This window comes from Triturus cristatus, chromosome 5_1, assembly GCF_964204655.1.
Source record: "Triturus cristatus chromosome 5_1, aTriCri1.1, whole genome shotgun sequence".
Classification (NCBI taxonomy): domain Eukaryota; kingdom Metazoa; phylum Chordata; class Amphibia; order Caudata; family Salamandridae; genus Triturus; species Triturus cristatus.
In genome coordinates this window covers 589,304,776-589,321,381 of record NC_140587.1, presented here as the reverse complement: position 1 = coordinate 589,321,381, position 16,606 = coordinate 589,304,776, and the positions used below count along the sequence as shown (strand labels likewise).

The 16,606-nt window shown below is 44.2% G+C and overlaps 1 protein-coding gene across 1 annotated transcript in view; it reads right to left on the bottom strand.

Moving 5' to 3' along the window:
- ARMC1 (armadillo repeat containing 1) overlaps positions 1 to 16,606 on the bottom strand; it is a 161,098-nt gene that overhangs the window by 46,722 nt on the left and 97,770 nt on the right. Inside the window, exons 5-6 of the mRNA XM_085605529.1 lie at positions 12,320 to 12,436; positions 12,158 to 12,232 (exon numbers count right to left, since the gene is read on the bottom strand). Coding sequence (XP_085461655.1) covers positions 12,158 to 12,232; positions 12,320 to 12,436 — 192 coding nt within the window. The remainder of the gene's footprint in view (positions 1 to 12,157; positions 12,233 to 12,319; positions 12,437 to 16,606) is intronic.

Genomic DNA, 16,606 nt, shown 5'->3' with positions numbered 1-16,606 from the left:
CTGAGGAGAGGGGATAGAGTCCTGAAACTCAGAAAGAAGGATTCCAAGTACATCATAGAGTTTTAAACTAAATTCCCTGGGGGCCTTAACCAAGACGAAGATCTAGCAATACACCTTAGAAAAGAATAGAGACTGCCTCTGTTAGGGATTTTCGCTGACATCCTGTGCATTGGAAACAGATTGTAAATAATTGTGTCTGTATGTAGAATATCATGTTGTATATACATGTTGCTAATTTTCTTTTGTTTCGGTTTCTTTTACAGGAGGAAAGGAAGGGACCCAACCTCACGTCACGCAGTTGCACAGGTTCCCTACCCTTTTCTTTGTTTTTCTCCATTGGGACGTCGTGTCAGATAAGACAAACCTAGCATGTATCTTGTTCAAGTCATTGCATGCACAATAAGGGGTCTGATCCTGTATTATAGTAATGTACATGTTTTAAGCTGTCATTGTTATCAATTTATGCTAGCTGTATGATCTGCACACTGTGGCTGACTTTTGTTGAGGCATCTCTTTGGGTTTATGTGATTCTTTAGGCACTAGGCCAATATCAAGTACACTTGTTCACATACCTTTGGTTGCCTCTCAGGATTTGTGGTTAGTAGCTTAACTCGTAGGGCAGGCGATGTACATAAAGTAAATACTTTGGCTACTTAGTCCATGAAGCGGCGCGTACATCATGTGGGTGAATAGATAATGTTGCGACTGCTCTAGCAATTGATTCCTGCTCCTTACACACTTTATTATTTGCATTTTATTTGTGTATTTGACGGAGTTATGCAGAGACACTCTCCATGTACTGGCTAAATCCTAAGACATTCCAATATAACTGATATTTGCAGACCTCTTTGTGCCCTTTTTCACTTTCTATCATGCAAGGTTTTATAAGGCACCAGAGTGGTGTATGGATTAAATGTGACCAAGGCTGCTGAACAGCCGAAACACGTTATGTAATTAAACAGTGTTTCACCTTTGAACTCGGCTCGAATGTTCTGTTCCTGAGAGCGCGCGTATTTGAATTTGTGCTAAACCTTTGACAGCAGGTATGCTCTGCCGGCGTGCGCGCCACTCCCCGTAGGGTCCATCCGTTTCGGAAGGAGCTAACAAGAAAGGAATATGAATATATATATATATAGACACACTGGAATTCGGCAGTTATAATTACTATAGCTTACACCCCCGCGATGCACTGCTTGTGACCTCACATATTACATCACTCACGACATGGTGCGCCCCCCTGGCCGATTTTGGCCCCGGGGACCACATGCCCTGGCTACTTTGCAATGGGGGAGGGGTGACCCAGGCCTTCCTTGCCAGACCAATATCAGCCCCGGGGACCCAACTGCCCGGGTCACAGCCATTTACAAATGGATATATCTATGGATATGGGGATATATAGTGGACTGCCATGAATATAATCAGGCCCCCAGGTGATACGACATCGCGGAAGTGAAACAGGCACTGAAGAAAGCAGACAGGCTGAAACGCATCTGCCCAGCGCTTCACAGATGCAGCAGTTCTATGCTGATGAAATTGGCAATAAAAGTTTCTTTCCTCTCACCGAGCAATATACCTTATGGCTAAATATTAAGATTGAAGAGAAACAGCTTGTGCAAATCGAAATTCCAACAGGCTGCGAAAGCAAGCTTAAGAAGGTTTAGCGTGAGGGGATATAATAATCATGTCCTGACACAAGCATTGAAAAGAGCCAATTCTCTGGTGAGATCAGATCTTTTAAAAGAAACTTTTAAAGAGAACATGAAGCCCATGAAAGATAATGGGAAGTTCAGGATGATCACCACGTACTCAGAGAATGCAGGGCAGTTGAAGCTTATTCTGCAAAAGATTGGCACAACCTACTGTCTGAAACTGTCATAGGGAGAGATTTACCGCCCAATCCACTAGTCACATTCAGGAGAGCTAGGTCTCTCAGAAGTGATTTGATTTGATCCATAGTAGTCAGGCTAAAGACACTGCTAAACCCACATTGATTACTTTAAATTGGTTTTTCCCATGTGGGAAATGCAAGGCTTGTAGCAAAAGAGTGTCATCCTACAGTGTTCCAGGGTTGGGTAAACCGAGAGAGATCAGGAAATTTTTAACGTGTACAATACCATATACTGTATACTGCCTGAACTGTCCGTGCGTCCCAAGATATATAGGCAGAACGATTCATCCTACTAAGGTGCAAATATTGGAACACATGAGGGCTATAGCCAATGGGGATGCGGCGTATCCGGTCGCTAGACATTTTGACAAAGTACATCAACGCAATAGGAATCTCTTAACCTATTACTGCATTGACCACGTCCCAGTGAACCCCAGGGGAGGAGACAGAATTCTGCGTCTCCGAAGCTTGGAATCACGCTATATCATAGACCAGCAAACCAAAACACCGTTAGGAATGAATAGTAGTGAGGAGATGGCAGTTCACTTAGGTGATTGAACCATACAGGGTGAAAGTACTGAGGGCCACTCTTCGTTCCTCACTTATTTCTCCCCTTCTCTTCCTCCCCTTCTGTAAACTCTCTCCTTTTCCTTCCTGAAATTTCCCCCCCCTTTTTAGATTTCCAGTTCTCCTAATTTCAGATTGATTGAAATTCCTATATTTGCTTTGAAAAGATAGATGTTCATGCTCAGAACTCCGTATCGGTTGGCCACCGAACAATGCGTAAGAGAATAGAACAAGTTAGGCAATTGATGAGGTTAAGCCCATTCAGGGCGGGATGAATATAAAAGATACTGATAGTCATTATAGACATTAAATGTGAATATGAATTTAATTTGCTCACATAATCATGAGATACATGCCATTTATGGGATTTATGGTATGAACTGTCACCATGAATTACATGTGATAGTGGAATAAGGTTATCGTAAGTCAATAATGTAGGGGGACTATTGTATTTACACCGTGTTAAAATGGCGGTATTATTGGTATTTACATTTGTGATTGACATGGTAGTCCCTCGTTTGTGTTGCCTAATAGGAAATGCGTCATAGGTGCGTTAAAAAAACATCGAGGAAGCCGTCAGCCGACACGCGTCTATTTGGCCGTAGTCCGTGAGAATAAATTACGGAAAACTCGCCCCCGTGAGTGCTGTGTTTTTCTGGGTATTAATATCCCTGAAACTTTGGAGCTGGATTACTTATGCAGGAGCACCCCCGCAACTAGAAGCACCCGCCCGCGAGTGCACCGCTCTGATGAACTTGTAATATATAAAGTAGTAGGTAGATCTAGTTAGGACCTAGTTTCCATAGGAAGAACTTTTCTGTTATGCCAACAACTTTGGTATCGTTCCACAAATCCTCACTAAATTTCCAAAACGAATATGAGGCTCACTTCAGCTGCTGTCTTGAAAATTTGGTGGTGATCAGTCAAGCAGGGGCCGAGAAAAAGGGGGAGGTCCCGAAACACGTTTTTACCATGTTAATTTCCATAGGAACTTCAGACACGGCTACAACCCGAACTGCTGAACGGAATTACACCAAATTTGCCAGAAAGGTAAATATTTGTGCTGGGAAGCAAACCCTCGCGATCTCGTGCTGAGATCGGATTGGCTGCCAACACTTCAAACCAGGAAGTGTTGCCAGCTATCTTGGGAGTCCCCCCAAAAAGCTTTTAAAAGCGGTAAAAAAAAAAAAAGTGTCTGGAGCCATGGCTTGCAGTGAGAAAAAAAAGAAAAGTGAAGCTCGGTCTCCCATGCTTCTTTTCTAATAGTCCCCCGGGTGTGCAGGTCCTGGGGGCATTACCATATATAAATATGTGGGGGGTGCCGGCGCGGCACTCACCTACACCCCAGGAACCGCCACCTCACAGCCCAGGGACTGCCACCTTCTCAGGGCACTATCAAAATATATATGTGCAGGCCCGATGAACCCGCCCATGCCCCAGGGACCGCCACCTCCCTGGGAGAAGTCATATTAAATTAATGCGTGGGGCTTCTTGCCATTTAAGTTATTTATGGCGCACTATTTTTTTCGCTTGCCTCAGCTCGTGTGTTCGGAATGCTGTGTTTGTTGGCTTTCCGAGACAAATGCGTGCAGCTGTTTTTGCAACCATACGATTTTTTGGGGGTTGAGAAATACACTGGTTACTTTGATTGCCTTGGCTCAGAATGCACATTTTACTTTTATTAATAAATACATTTGGAGAGCCGATGCAGAGATCCCGCCCATGCCCCATTGTACCTGCCCAACGCCCAAGTAGAGCAGCCAGTGCAGCCCGAGCCGTAGGAGCAGCAGTGCCAGCACTACTGAGCTCCATGGCATGGTGCAAACCTATTTCTTTGGTCTGGCTAAATCCAGGCATCATCCCGGGAACTTTAAGGCAGGGGTATGAATGCTGTGCAGTTACAGGAACCCGCCTCAATGTCCTACAGCATGTCCTGAGAGGAGACTGGTTCTACTCTGGCAGAGAGAGGTCTAGAGGGATTTCACCTCCCTGTTGACTCATCATCTCCCCAGTGGGAGAAGGAGCTGGTGGATGGAAAATGGGGAGAAAATGAAAGAAAGCCAACTGGTACTAGCAATGGACTAGTTAACACTTAGGCCATCTTGAAATCATAACTTGCCATTGCATATTTAATTAAATTGTATGAGCGATTAGCCCAAAAGCAAGCTATTCATAATGCTTTAGAGAAGGATGTGTCGATGCTTGCATATTAGTGGACAAACTAATAAGCAGAACTCATTTTGTGTCAAAAAGTTTGAGATTGAGCTCGACCTTTCAGTTCAATTACCGGAATTGTGTCTCCATATACCGTTTTTAAACACAAATTGGACGTAATGCAATCCCTGCAAGGTAGCCTCGATGCTTTCATAATAGTTTCCACTCCTTCCCAGACCCCTGCCCGCCGGGTCATACCGGGGACATGCAGCTGCCCCCCCCCCCCCCGCACTACCCATTTCATCTGGCTCCTGCTATATGGCTCACCCCTTGTGTAGGGCGTGAGGCAGTGGGCGGATAAGGTCACTGCTTCCCAGAGCTAGTGACATCGGGTTACCTCTGGCAGGCTACGTTAGGCCGCGGGGAGGGACAAGATTTGGAGGCGGTTTGAAGCGCCTATCTTCTGTGGTTCTATAACAGCCCCAGGCAGTGCAGCTTGGGTCCCTTTCCCAATTTCCACTTCGGGACAGAGACACCCAGGGGGTGGGAGGAGGGACACGGGACACTGTACGCCCACATAGCCTGCAGAGGAGCACCCTCCCAGCCTCTTCACCTCACAGCCTGCCGTATCCTGCCTAATATAGCACTTGTAGTGCTCTAGTGCCTGCAAAAACAACAGAATATCTCGTTATACGGTTATTATTACAATGTTAGTGCATGTTTTCTTTTAGCCACGTGGCTCAGGAAAAGCCCGCTGCATGAAAGTTTATCTGACGCCTGAGCGGGTACTTAAATATACAACTTGTGTAGGTGCATGGATGCATACTCTCTTGGCATAGTAGAATGCATGTTGGTTTACATGTGAATTGACAGTAGATTTTGCATACAGGATAATGTGCTGCATGGTTAAATACTTATAAGGTCCTAAAGGCGAGACCAATTTGGCTTTACAAAATGCTTGTTACTTTGACATTTGGCCACAGTGGGGGCATGGGGGAAGAGAGATAGCGAGAAATTTGAGAACCGCAAAAGACAGGTACCTCCAGTAACCGTTGTCCTTTTCTCAGAGTCTTAATCCAATGGTTTAATCACAGAAAGGTTCACAGAATTATGTGGCAGTAAAGGGTCAAATTATGCAACAGGGTTCCCCCTGAATAGTATTCTCTTCCACTTACGTTTCCCTATTTCACTTGTTGGTTGCTCTGGCTCATCAGTGCCCATGTTATTTGCAGTGCCTTCACTTTATCTAGAGAGAAACTGGTAATGAAGAGCTTAGAGCCCGCATGTAATGTAATGGAACACCAGGATGAAGTCTATAGCAACTATCTCGCCTCATGTCACACAGCCTAGAAGTCCAGGCAACACTGTGGTGGGTATGTCTTGTTTGTACGTGGTGCTGCCTCTTCAATGCACTGAAAGAACACTGCGGCCAGCTAAATGGGAAGCATAGTGTTGCCCTGTTTCATGTAAAGCCTCGTCCATAGCAGCCATTACTTATGTGAAGTACTGTCAAGTCATCACCTCAGACTAACAGAGGGTAAAGCACAATTAAAGCCAAGAAAAGGCCCTAAGCCAGTTTCCGTCTCCAAAAGGCGACAAGCAAAGGCAGGATACATATATTAGACAAGGGGCACTGTCACCATTTGTGCATGGCACACCTTTATAAAGGTGCACTGGGAACAAACCGGGGCAGTGCGCCCTATTACAAATAATGTGCTGCCCTTAGGGCAGCTGTAAATAGGCACTGCCCTAAGAGTAGCCATTAGTTTGAAGCAGCCAGCCAGTCAGTCTTTCACTGTGCAGGGTGCAACACGTCTGCTTTTCAAAGAGGTGACAGAGATCCCCCTGCAGGCGGGCGCAGTAAGTGAATGCACCTGCCTGCAGGGGGATATCTAGGAAGGGGTCCATGGAACCCCCCTTAATTCCTGATGCCCTCAGGGGGCACACTGAGTGTGTGCCACCTCTGTGGCACAGTCAGTGCTCCTCATGACAGCTTCTCTGACTCCATAATACGGCCAAGGGTGCAGAAGCAAAGGGATTCCCTCATTTGCATGGGACATTGCAAATGAGGGAATGCCTTCTCAAGATAGCACTGGCACTACATTTGCGCCCGTGCTATCAGTATTACAGAAGGGGCTACACTAGTGTCTGCAGCCCCTTCTGTAATACCACAGGGCCCTGGGGCGAAGAAAAAACACCCATGCCCGGGACATTGTGTATAATTCACCCACCTCTTTTTCTGTCTGGACTATTTCATTAATAACCTCTTGGGAAAAGAAAAGGCACAGCGTTAATGATGTATCCCATCTTCTCCTGTGTCTAAAGTACAATTTTTATTATTTTGAGGGAGTTATAATTTTACTCTATTACTCAGGATGAAAACTGGTTATCATCCAAAGAAGATGGAAGAACATCGCATTAATCGTTAATTTTGAACACTAACACGAAATCAAGCAGCAGACAATGATGGGATCATCAAAATGATGACAGCAAAGGACAGTCTCATGAAATGTTGTCGTTCAGAAGAGTGAAGGTGGAAGCGGAAACAGTAGGGTTTCACTTACTATCAGTCGCTGTGAACACTATTTGCGTTTTACTGCAACAAGTTGAAATAAAGTAGTTTTGGGCCCCTTAAAATGGTGTTGTACATCGCAGCGGGCTGCACAGCGTTTCTTATAAACTGGGTACAAGGGTGTTAGTCTCTAGGCAAAAGCAGTTGTGTTGGCCTGCCACGACTGTCTGACCTACCTTTCTTCATTCATAAATGCTGTTTCTCAATGCCTGGTAGCCGTTCATCCCATGGTACCCTGCAGGAGTTGTGAGTAAGCTAATGCCCTGCTACTGCTTAGCATGAAATAAAAATGTTTTAATTACCTTAACTGTGTGGTGTTTGACGACTCCTGCATATTGATTCGACTAACAGTATTGTTTGTGAGTTTCGTTACTGCCCATCTTGCAATCATCCTCCGGGCTTTACGAGAAAATCATCTGGTCTAGTTGCTAGCATTCACATGTTGTCTGCAGTGTGAAGACAATACACACAAGCATCAGCCAATCTACTATTCCTAGGTCCGTTTATCAAGGACACCAGAGTGCAGCTGCAAGTTGATCATTCTATTTTCTATTCTATACTCTTTTGGGCTTCGAGTAAATCAAATTAATTGATTAGATGGGTTTGAGTTCTATATCACTTCCATTCTCCTGATTCGATAGCTTCCCTCCCTATTCTTGTGTTTATCCTGGAGCATTTCAGAGTCATTGTGTTTAATTGAGGGCACATCCACTGACACCACTTTTTAATGCATTTGTTAAAGCATTACCAAAATCCATTCAAAGATGGCTACCACGGATGTTCACTTATCAGTGGCTACTGTCTTTGAATGCTTTTGGTTAAAGCATTGCCTAAATACATTCACACCTCTGTCCTTCAATGCTGGGAAATACACTTGTTGCCCCATTCTTGAGCCTCACTAAGCTAGATCAGATTATTTCAAAAGCTCCCAGGCATCTTGTCTGCCTCACAGCAAAACACTCCAAAGAGGGGCAACCCGGATATTTCAGCAGTACTAGTGAGGACCCAGAGAGATACACTGTGTCTACAATACAGAAACAATAAAAGGGATGCTGGGTGGGTAGGTTATTCGTGGCCTTTGGTGTGTCCAAGGATCCAATTTGGTGTGTGTTTTTAGACTGCGAGTTTGCACTGGGAGTGTTTGTAGGGGTGGTGCAGCACAGCCAAGGAGGAAGAATAACAAGGCAATAAGACACTTCACTCATGCGTCAAAGAAAGGGAAAAAACACTCAAAGGATGCTAAAACCTAAATATTTTCTCTTCCTCTGTACAAAACATGCTTTAAGAGCATATCAGGATGGCACGGAGTGGAAGGTCTCCAATAAACGTGTTCATATTGGATGCAGACAATGTTAAGCAGAAGGAAAAGTTACTTACAAGCTACCATAGTTCTCGATTATGAGAACTGAATTTATTAACATTAACAATTGCTTGACCAATGTGGGGGAACCCATAACACTTTGTTTACTCATGCATGCCTATTTAAAGACATGGGCATTTAAACCATTAAACTGACCATGTATACACAGAAGTCTCAAAAAGTTCATAAAGTCTTTTCAGTGGAAAATGAAAGCAAACAGGAAAGCATGTAGTAAAAAAAAAAAAAAAGGTAACATTGTGCTTTTAAAGATCTTATGCCAACCCTGCAATTAAGGACAATACTTTGGCAAGTTAGAATAAGTCGTTATAGTATGGTAACTAAAGGACTTCCTGATTTCCTGGGGAGGTCGGACGGATCGTTCACAAATTCAGTGAAAATACACGATACACAAGTAAGACTGCAAGCAATTAACTGTTTCTTGCCATCATGGGATTTACAACTATATTCATGAAACAACATAAATTAGCAAACTCAATCTCGTCTTCACCAGTGGAAAACACCAAATCAAGAGACTGGTCAAGAGGTAAATCTCCATTACATAAATGATAACTAAACAGTGTTACAGGCAGAAGCTTAGCCCGCTAAGTCATCTGTTCTGGAGTCCAAATCAGTGACCTCACTTATAGAGAGATGATCTGTAATCAAGACATTTTAATGTCAGTGCGTGATGGCATGAACTTCCATCAAGTGGATCCTCAAATTTATTTCCCGCTGCATATTCATTGTAGCACACTGACATGGTGTTGTCAAGTTATGTCAGGAGCCAAGGTGTTCTTTAGAGCTCGCTAAAATGACCTTAAGGCTAAGTGAACATTTCTTAGTTCCATTATTAGGGGCTCAAGCCAAAGAGCCGTTTGTGCTTTTAAGACCAATTTAGGTATGTTAATGTCATGATTTAAGAGTGCAAAATTCACAAAGCGTGACTTTCCACTCGTACATCAATTTATTAATGCAATATGACTCCAGTGTAGCACACTATTACATACACTTCTGCAACCTGGGGAAGGGAGCGGGATTACAAGGGTGGGAAAATAAGTTAACACACACAAACTTGTGAGAATTAGCAAGCCTTTTCAAGGCATATTCCCTGCATGGACACAACTGCAAATGTATTTCTGTCTTGGACAAAAGTTAATCTGTAGCCAGGTTAGGAGGGACGACAGAAAACCCAAAAATCAATGGTGGTCTCAGGAAAAGATTTTTCCCCACTGGGAAAAATAGTTTTCCCATGGAGGGAAAAAATATTTAACCATGAATTTGCACCAGATGAGCTATTTTTGCATTTAAAAAAGGTTAGCATCAGCTCATGAAAAAAATGGATTTCACAAAAGAGAACCACTGGCGTCACCCGTCATGAGTAAATTTCCAAATTATGTTTTGAATCATGCCTTGGATTTGAAGTAGCAATTCCTGCCAACGGTGGCACTTCATGATATTTTAGTCTCCAATGTCCCCAAAGGAGAAGCTCTACAAATTGTCACTGAAAGTGTTGATTGGTCCTCCTAGTTTCACTGGTGCAACTCCAATGGTCCTCTATGTACTCCTGCAGGTCTCCTATGAAGCCCTGCATTTAGCACCATTTATATGCAGAAACTTAGTAAATCTGGGCAGAGCTTAGTGCTCAACATTCTAACTGCACAGAGAAGAAAGGGACTTGGCAGTGAATAGTAAAGGTGGTGTCCTCTTGATCTGCATGGTCAAACTTGGGGCTTAAAAGCACAAATCATTTTTTTTCTGCAAGGTTGTGCTATCCGTCTACCTTCTTGCATTACTACATAAAAAAGAAGGCAGGTTAGAGGCTGTCGGTAAAATTACTATTTCAATTTAAAGTAGGTAAATAATGATCAAAGTGAGTTTAATTTAATAAGACTTGTTTTCCTCTAGTGGGATCCCACACGTGTGTGTACGTACAAGTACACACACACGCACACATCTATATATATATATATATTCAGTGAAAAAACCATAGGTTTCACACATGTTATAGTTAGCTGGAAATTTTACTGATAAAAAACCAATGAAATTCCCCCGTTATAGTTAGTGCAGGCAACTATAACTCACGCGACCGCAATCCTCTGCTGATGACATATGTGTCTTTATGAAAAAAAAATATTTGTAATATATGTATAGCTAAAATTTAATGGAAGAAGACATGGGCAAATAAGTGTCTAAATACAGTATTAGCATCAGCAGAAGATTGCGGTCGCGTGAGTTATAGTTGCCTGCACTAACTATAACGGGGGAATTTCATTGGTTTTTTATCAGTAAAATTTCCAGCTAACTATAACATGTGTGAAACCTATGGTTTTTTCACTGAATTTGCAAGGTTTTTTAAATGCTAATTCCTAACTATAACGTGTGTGAAACCTATGGTTTTTTCAGTGAATTTGTACGGTTTTTTAAATGCTAAGTTACTTTACGCCATTCGTGGCGTGCGCGCCCACTTAACGCAGTTCGTTCCGTGTGCCCACTTTACACAGTTAGTGCCGTGCACGCACGGTGGGCACGCGGTGCGCTACGCGCACCGCGTGCCCACGTTACGCTAGATGGGCCATGTACGCACGATGCGCTTCGCGCACCGTGCACCGTGCGCACATGGAGGACATATGATGCGCTTCGTTGTGAAAGGTAATATTTTAATTTTTCACATATGTGAGATGCCATGCACAAATGGTGCACTTCGGGCACCGTTTGCACATGGGGTGGGGAGAGTATGGATAATTTTTTTTATTTTTATTAATTTTTACCGTACGCGTACGGTAAGCGTAATCGGCGAAATTATCGAAAAAATTAAAATTCCGTTTTTGGCCTTGGGGGATCTTTGAGGACTCCCTCAACATGGCTAGGTGCTTAGGAGCTGTCTAAACAGCCCCTTTACATGTTTTTGGCCTTTGTTTTTTAACCCCCTCTCAGACTGCGAGAGAGAAAATGGCGGCCGCCGCTTCCTGGTTTCGACCGATTCGAATGTTTACTAAGATCTAACAGCCAATCAGAATCGCGCTCGCGCACGGCGGCGTGCGCGTACGGTAAGCGCACCGTAAGCGCACCGTAAGCTGGCTCAGATATATATATTGATTTAAAGGCTATTTTCTCAGAATCTACTGAACAGATTTACACCAAACCTACAAAAGGCACTTCCTTGACCTGTAGACTACCTCTCTGCCAAATTTCAAGGAACTCTGTTCAGCCGTTCGGGCTGTAGCTGTGTCTAAAGGTCCTATGGAAAAATGCATGGGAAAAACGCGTTTTGGGACCCCCCTTTTATCTCAGCCCCCGCTTGACGAATCCCCCCGAGACTTTCAGGGTAGGAGCGGAGCGTAGCGCCCCATTAGTTTTGAAAATTTCGCGAGGATTCGTTGACCGGCGCCAAAGTTATTCCAAATAGAATGTTGCGGTTTTCCTATGGAAACAGGGTCCTAACTATAACTACCTACTGGCGACCGCCAGTAGGTTATATATATATATATATATATATATATATATATATATGAGAATTTGTTTATGCTCAATCCAATTAAGAACACAGTTTTTAGCATGTGAAACAAGTGTTCAATAGTTACTTGATCAAACATGCACTTAAGATGTCACATCGTACCTCCTCTCCGCTATCTCCCTTCACAACTTGCTGCGCTTTCATAACTTTGGTTGAGGCGATGGCTGTAGCTAATGCCTAAAAAAAAATTAAAAAAAGCTTTAGGGTGCGTAACCTCACAGTCAAAACTAACACACCTGATCAACTACTTGCACAATCACTTACCTCTGCTTTCAGGTCAGATCTGATGCGTACCACGCATCTCTGAATGGCCATCTGAAACGTAAAGCTAATGACCCCTTTTATTTTCAACAAAGCATCTTCACAAAGGCTCCGTCGAGACTAAAAAATGAAATAGACATCAATTAGGAAGTAACTAAAAAGTAACAAAACATCCACATGCACTAACAATGCCTAAAACATTCATTAAAGACCTATTTTAATACCGATGGTTTATGCACCACCTCACTTTTTTAAATTATCACGGCACAGTGGATTTCAGCATGTTTTGCTTACATTCAGAAATGCCTCTCGAGGGACTGAAGTGGAAATAATGAGAATAAAAAGTGCTCGAGTCAAAAATGCTTTGCGCCATATGATAAGCCGAACAGTCCCCCATGGTCAGGCTCTGACTGACTGAAGTGCTCATCGATGAGCGGGTAGTGTGTACGTTGCTATTTATCAGACACCTTGTGCACGTACTGACTAGATTCATCCAAGCAGCTGTTGTGTCCTTCAGCTATGAGTCGTGGCAGTTACCGCCGAGCAAGTTAACTTAAAGCAGCAGTTTAACACAGAAGGCACAATTTCGGCTCGCTTGAACTGCAGCACAACCAAGCTTGTGAGCGGAGGGAAATGAAGGGGAACAACAATGTCAAATTAAACCACGCTAGACGTACGATAATCTTTCCTACCACCTTCCCAACTGACTAAAAACAGTTCTACGCCCAATTAAAACGCAGCTCACACATGAAACTCAGCCTGATTGGACAACGGGTAAGCAAGTTATAGGAATAAATAAATAACAGTTTACTTCATATCCTCTTAGGTTTTGGTGCTTTATACATTTGCCATTCATTATGGAAGAGTTTACTCGGTGTCTAAGGGTGCCGTGTTCATGGTGACAGCTTTAAGGCACTCAGGGTAAAAGAAAATGAGAGACAGGACACATTTGCAGTTGGGTTCCATCTTTAGCTAAACTGTTATAGAAAAAGTTTTTCTGCTCTGCCTATGCGGCATAGTGACATCAGAAGTGGGTTCTATCTAGATCGTTTTAAACCACTGGTTCTATGAATGCCCGATACCAATTTTGGTCCTTTGTAGCTTCCTGAAGTGATTTTCTGTAGCTTGCTGGATACCTTTCTGAGGCGTTTCCCGAAGCAGCAGGCTTTGGAAGACAAACAGTGTAATTTCAAAGACATCACTTAGTTACTTGATAGCTGGTGTGGGTGTCAACTCTGCATGGTCTCTCTTTTTAGAGAACTGTTATCAGTTTAAATGGTCTGATCTGTGCTGTCAAGAATTCTTTCTGTCACTTACTTGGGAAAGCTATATCAAACCACTGACATAGCTAGGTATACTAAGGACAGGGGGACGTACACTTTTGCCTTATTGGACCCTACTGATACAGAGCAAGATTTTCCATCTGACAAAAATATTCAGTTAGGTAGCTCCACTCGGAGAGTTGTTGTGAGGAGCACTGTAGGAAACCTGTAAGTCCTATTTGTGACCCAGCATAGGGACACTTAGCCTTGTCCCTCTCAAGAGGGATGAAGAGTCGAATATGCTACTTACCAGTATGCATCTGTTCTTTGCATGTAGGGCTGCTGACATTCATATCTGTGCATAAATCGCCGCCTAGTGTTGGGTCCGGATGATTGCACATTGTTGTCCTGGAAGAGTCTTCGAAGTATCACGAGATAGGTGGCTCCTCCCCTGGACTACAGTGCGCATGGGCATCCCCTCCATCCTTAGATTGTTTTTCGCCATTGTGGCATAGATGGAGTGTAATACAGTGAATGATGACCATGCTAACTAGTAGTTACTGAATGCTACAGCTGCTACAGGCGCCGGGGAGGAGGGTGGGCGATATGAATGTCAGCAGCCCTACATGCCAAGAACAGATGCATACTGGTAAGTAGCATATTCGGTTCGAGGCATGTGGGCTGCTGAATTCATATCTATGCATAGATTATATAGCAGTCCCTCCATTTAGCGGCGGCTTCCTGTGCCAGCTGCAGCAGTCTGAAAAAGAGTTTTGAGAACAGCCTGTCCTACAGCTGCCTGCTGTCTTGAGTGTACATCTACACAGTAGTGCTTGGTAAATGTATGTATAGTGGACCATGTGGCTGCTCTACATATCTCCTCTAAAGGAATATTTCCCAGGAAAGCCATGGAGGCCCCTAACTTCCGTGTGGAGTGGGCTCTTGGAGGAATTGTTAGTGTGCGCTTAGCTTTTTCATAGCAAATCTGTATACACTTAACGATCCACCTAGCTATTCCTGCTTTGAAAATGGGGTTGCCTTTGTACTGTGGAGAAAAGGCAACAAACAGTTGTTTTGTTTTCCTGAAATTTTGTGTTGTCAATATAGTACAGGAGAGCTCTTTTGATATCAAGTGTGTGGAGCATTCTCTCTGCTACATTCTCAGGATTAGGATAAAACACTGGTAGTTCTATGGATTGGTTCATATGGAACTGCGAAATTACCTTGGGCATGAAAGTAGGGTTGGTGCGTAGTACGACCCTGTTAGCATGAACCTGTATAAATGGCTCTTGAATGGTTAGTGCCTGAAGTTCACTAACTCTTCTTAGGGAAGTAATGGCAACTAGGAAAGCTACTTTCCATGTTAGAAATTGAATCTCACAAGAGTGTAGAGGTTCAAAAGGTGGTCCCATCAGTCTGGTGAGGACCACATTTAGGTTCCAGACTGGTGAAGGAGGGCATCTTGGAGGAATCACACGTTTGAGTCCCTCCGAGAAATCTCTGATGGCAGGCACATTTGAAAAGTGAGAGGTACTGCCTGTTCTGAAGGTAAGCTGCCAGTGCGGTTAAATGTATACGGATGGAATTGTATGCTAGATTGCATCGGTATAAGTGTGATAGATAACAGATAATGTTTTGCGTTGATGCATCCAGCGGATTGATGTCATTATTTTTACAATAAATGACAAATCTTTTCCACTTAGCCGCGTAGCAGGCTCTGGTAGTGGGTCTCCGTGCCTCCTTGATATTCATACATTCTGGAGGCAAGTTTAGGTAACCAAATTCTAAGATCTCAGGAGCCAGATCGCCAGGTTCAGCTGTTGCGGATCTGGGTGCTGAATCTCGCCATGGCTCTGCGTTAAAAGCGTGGGTGTTAGCCGTAGTCGTTGATGCGGTACCACGGAGAGTTCCAGAAACGTGGTGTACCATGGTTGGCGTGCCCACGTTGGAGCAACCAGGATGAGCGTCAGTGATTGTTGCCTCAGTTTGCGTGCCACCAGCGGAATTAATGGTGCTGGGGGAAAAGCGTACGCAAATCTGCCTGACCAGTTCATCCATATTGCATTGCCCTGCGACTGTGGATGTGGGAACCTGGCGGCAAAGTTTTGGCATTTTGCGTTTTCCCTTGTGGCGAATAGGTCCATCTCTGGATGACCCCACCGTTGGAAGTACGGTTGGAGTACTGATGGATGTAACTCCCACTCGTGTATTTGGTGGCTGTGTGTGCTGAGCAGATCCGCCATCTGGTTGTCCTTGCCCGGGAGGTGTTCCGCCATGAGGAAGATGTTCCTCTGAATGGCCCACTTCCACATGCTCTGAGCCAGATGAGACAACTGTGGGGAGTGTGTCCCTCCCTGCTTTTGTATGTAGTACATGGCGGTCATGTTGTCCGTCCGGATCAACACAACTTTGTTGCACAAGAGCACTTTGAATGCCTTCATTGCAAGGAAGATTGCCATGAGTTCCAGAAGGTTGATGTGCATCCTCCTTTGCTGTGTCGTCCATAGTCCCTGCACTGTGTAATTGAGTACATGAGCTCCCCATCCCTGGAGAGACGCGTCCACCGTCAGTATGATTTGTGGGACAGGCTCTCGGAACGGTCGGCCCTTGCAAAGGTTTTGTGTATTCCACCAATGCAGAGAGTTGTATGCCCGACCGCTCACCAACACTAGGTCCTTCAATTGTCCGTGAGCCTGATTCCACTGACGTGCCAAGCACTCCTGAAGCGGGCGCATATGTAACCTCGCGTGCGGGACTATGAAGATGCAGGAGGCCATCATGCCTATCAACTGCATAAACACTCGTGCCGGTAGTGAGTGTTGAGGTTTGAACTTTGTTATGAGCAACTGCATGCTGTTGATCCTTACTGAATTGGGCTGTGCCTTGGCTGCCAGAGTGTCTATGGTCGCGCCTAGGTACTGCTGTACGTGGGTGGGTTGAAGATGGGACTTTGGATAATTCAGGGAGAAGCCAAGGCTGTGAAGAAGGCGAATGATGTGGGTTACGTGGTTGGCACACTGCTGGGCCG